A 2,330-nucleotide genomic window follows, 5' to 3' on the forward strand; every position below is an offset into this window, starting at 1 on the left:
CTACATGATGCTGCACTTCCCCTTGATTTTGTCTGTCCTCTTCTGCTTGCTGGAGCGCTTCCCGTCGATGGTGAGGCTCACGTTCCTCCTCTTCTCCAGGTTCAGCAGCTCCTGGAAGAGCTCCTTCACGTTGTAGTTCATCTTGGCTGAGGTCTCCATGAAGGCGCACTTCCACTCCTTGGCCACGGCCTCACCCTCTCGGCTCTCCACCTCCCGCTGGGTCTCGTCGCACTTGTTGCCCACCAGCATGATGGGGATGCTCTCCACRCTGCCCTTGATCTGCACGATCTGCTGGTAGATGGGCTTCAGCTCCTCCAGGGACTGCTTGCTGGTGACGGAGAAGACCAGGATGAAGGCATGGCCCTTGGAGATGGACAGGCGCTGCATGGCCGGGAACTGGTGGCTGCCCGTGGTGTCGGTGATCTGCAGGGTGCAGACGCTCTTGTCGCAGCTGATGACCTGGCGGTAGGTGTCCTCGATGGTGGGGATGTAGGTGTCGCGGAAGGTCCCCTTCACGAAGCGCAGCACCAGCGAGCTCTTGCCCACGCCGCCCGCGCCGAACACCACCACCCGGTAGTCGTTGCTCTGCTCCGGCATCTTGCCCCCGAGACGCGGCCGCCGCTGCAAGGGAGAGGGCAGAGGGACCCGTCACGGCGCGCGGCCCTGGCCGGGGGGACGGCGCAGCCCCCTGCCCCTCCGCCGGCTGCCCTGCCCTTGAGACGCCCTTGTGGGCCGGGTGCCGGGTGCCGGGTGCCGGGTGCCAGGGCCGGGGCCGGGTGGCCCTCGCTGCCCGCCCGGGGGGATCAGCGCTTGCTATTTTTACCAGCCGCCCCGCTGCAGCCATATGGCCGAGCAGCAGCCACCGGCGCAGCAGCTGCGGCTGAGGCTGCCGGCAAAGCGCGCGGCGTCCGGGGGGCGATGCTGCCGTGCCGTGCCACGCCGTGCCGTGCCGCTCCTCCGGTCCGCTCCCACCGCAGGGGTGCAGCAGGGGAACGGAGAGAAACGCGGCCCCGGCCGCGGGGGGTGCATGGCCAGGGGCAGGTTCGCTGCTCGCCCCCGTCGCTGAGCGACGCAGCCGGGGAGCGTGAAACCGGGCGGCACGAGGAGCCCCCGAAACCGGAGCCCCCGGGCGAGCCAGCGCGTCGGGGCTGAGCATCGGCTCAGCCGGGCCCTGCCTCAGTTTCCCGTCAGCAGCGCGGGAGCAGCAGCGTTCTCCTGGGAGCATCGCGGCTCCCCAACGCGAGCGCGGCCTTTGGAGGACAGAGTGACCGGTGCAACGTGAACCTGCTGCAGGGCTGGATTTCCAGGGGTGCTGTTCCCRAGCCGATGAGGACGGGAGGGAAGGGAAAGGGAACGGGGTCGGCTCTGACCCGAGCCAGCTCCTCTCCCGGCGCCTCGCCGTGCTGGCGCTGGGGTGCCGAAGGGCCCGGAGGGGCAGGGATGGCGAAGCGCCTCGGGCAGCCCTGCGCTGGCCGGCCGCCCCGGGGGCCACGGCTCCCTCATCCCGGTGCACGGCCGTGGGAACCGGCCCCCTTTGCACGGCCGCCGGCTTCCCCTGCCGCAGCCCCGGTGGGTCTGGGTCCYGCAGGGAGCCCTGATCCCCCCAGCACCTCCCCAAATCCCGCTGGCAGCCCAGGGACAAACGCCCCGGTTGGCTCCCGAAAACCTCCCGAGGCATTGCCAGCACGAGGGAGGATGGGAACGGAGCAGAGACCACGGCTGAGCCAGAGCACAGGAACGTCAAACCGCGGCCGGGGCTGGCCCTGCCCCTCCTGCCCGGCCCCACGGCCTCCGGCTGCACCGCGGGCACCCGCAGGTCTTGCTGCTGCGGTGCGGGGCGTCGGGGTCCCCAAGGCTCACAGGGGTGCCCAGGGGCCCCACAGCCGGTGCCCACCCCCCGGACCCCCCTGTCTCCCCACTGCCTGCAAAGGGCCCTCGGTGCCCGGCGGGTCCCCTYGGCTCCCGGGACGGGGCTGCCGCCACCCGGGGCTCAGCCCAGGCCTGACCCTGCTGGGGGGCTCTGCACCCCCRTGCTGCCGCGCGCCCTTCCCACTCAGACCCACGGGGCTGGGGACACCTGGTGTGGGGCCTGGGGGACCAGATGAAGACAGGAGAAGAGGCAGGATGGAGGGCAGGGGAAGGGGTAGGATGAAGGAAGGGAAGGAGCAAGATAGGAAGAAGGGCAAGGGCAGGATGGAGGCAGGATGAGGATGAAGGGAAGCAGCAGGATGGAGGGAAGAAGGGGCAGGATGGATGGAAGGGCAGCGAAGAGGCAGGATGGAGGGAAGGAGAAGGGGCAGGATGGAGGCAGGGAAGGGGCAGGATGGAGG

General features: G+C 70.0%; 1 protein-coding gene across 1 annotated transcript; it reads right to left on the bottom strand.

The window, feature by feature from the left end:
* DIRAS1 (DIRAS family GTPase 1) lies at window positions 1-597 on the bottom strand. The gene has a single exon (XM_026064852.1). The coding sequence runs from the start codon at window positions 595-597 to the stop codon at window positions 1-3; it is 597 nt and encodes a 198-aa protein (XP_025920637.1).
* Window positions 598-2,330: the final 1,733 nt, after the last annotated feature.

The sequence above is a fragment of the Apteryx rowi genome, unplaced genomic scaffold (assembly GCF_003343035.1).
Source record: "Apteryx rowi isolate R43461 unplaced genomic scaffold, aptRow1 scaffold_220, whole genome shotgun sequence".
Lineage (NCBI taxonomy): Eukaryota > Metazoa > Chordata > Aves > Apterygiformes > Apterygidae > Apteryx > Apteryx rowi.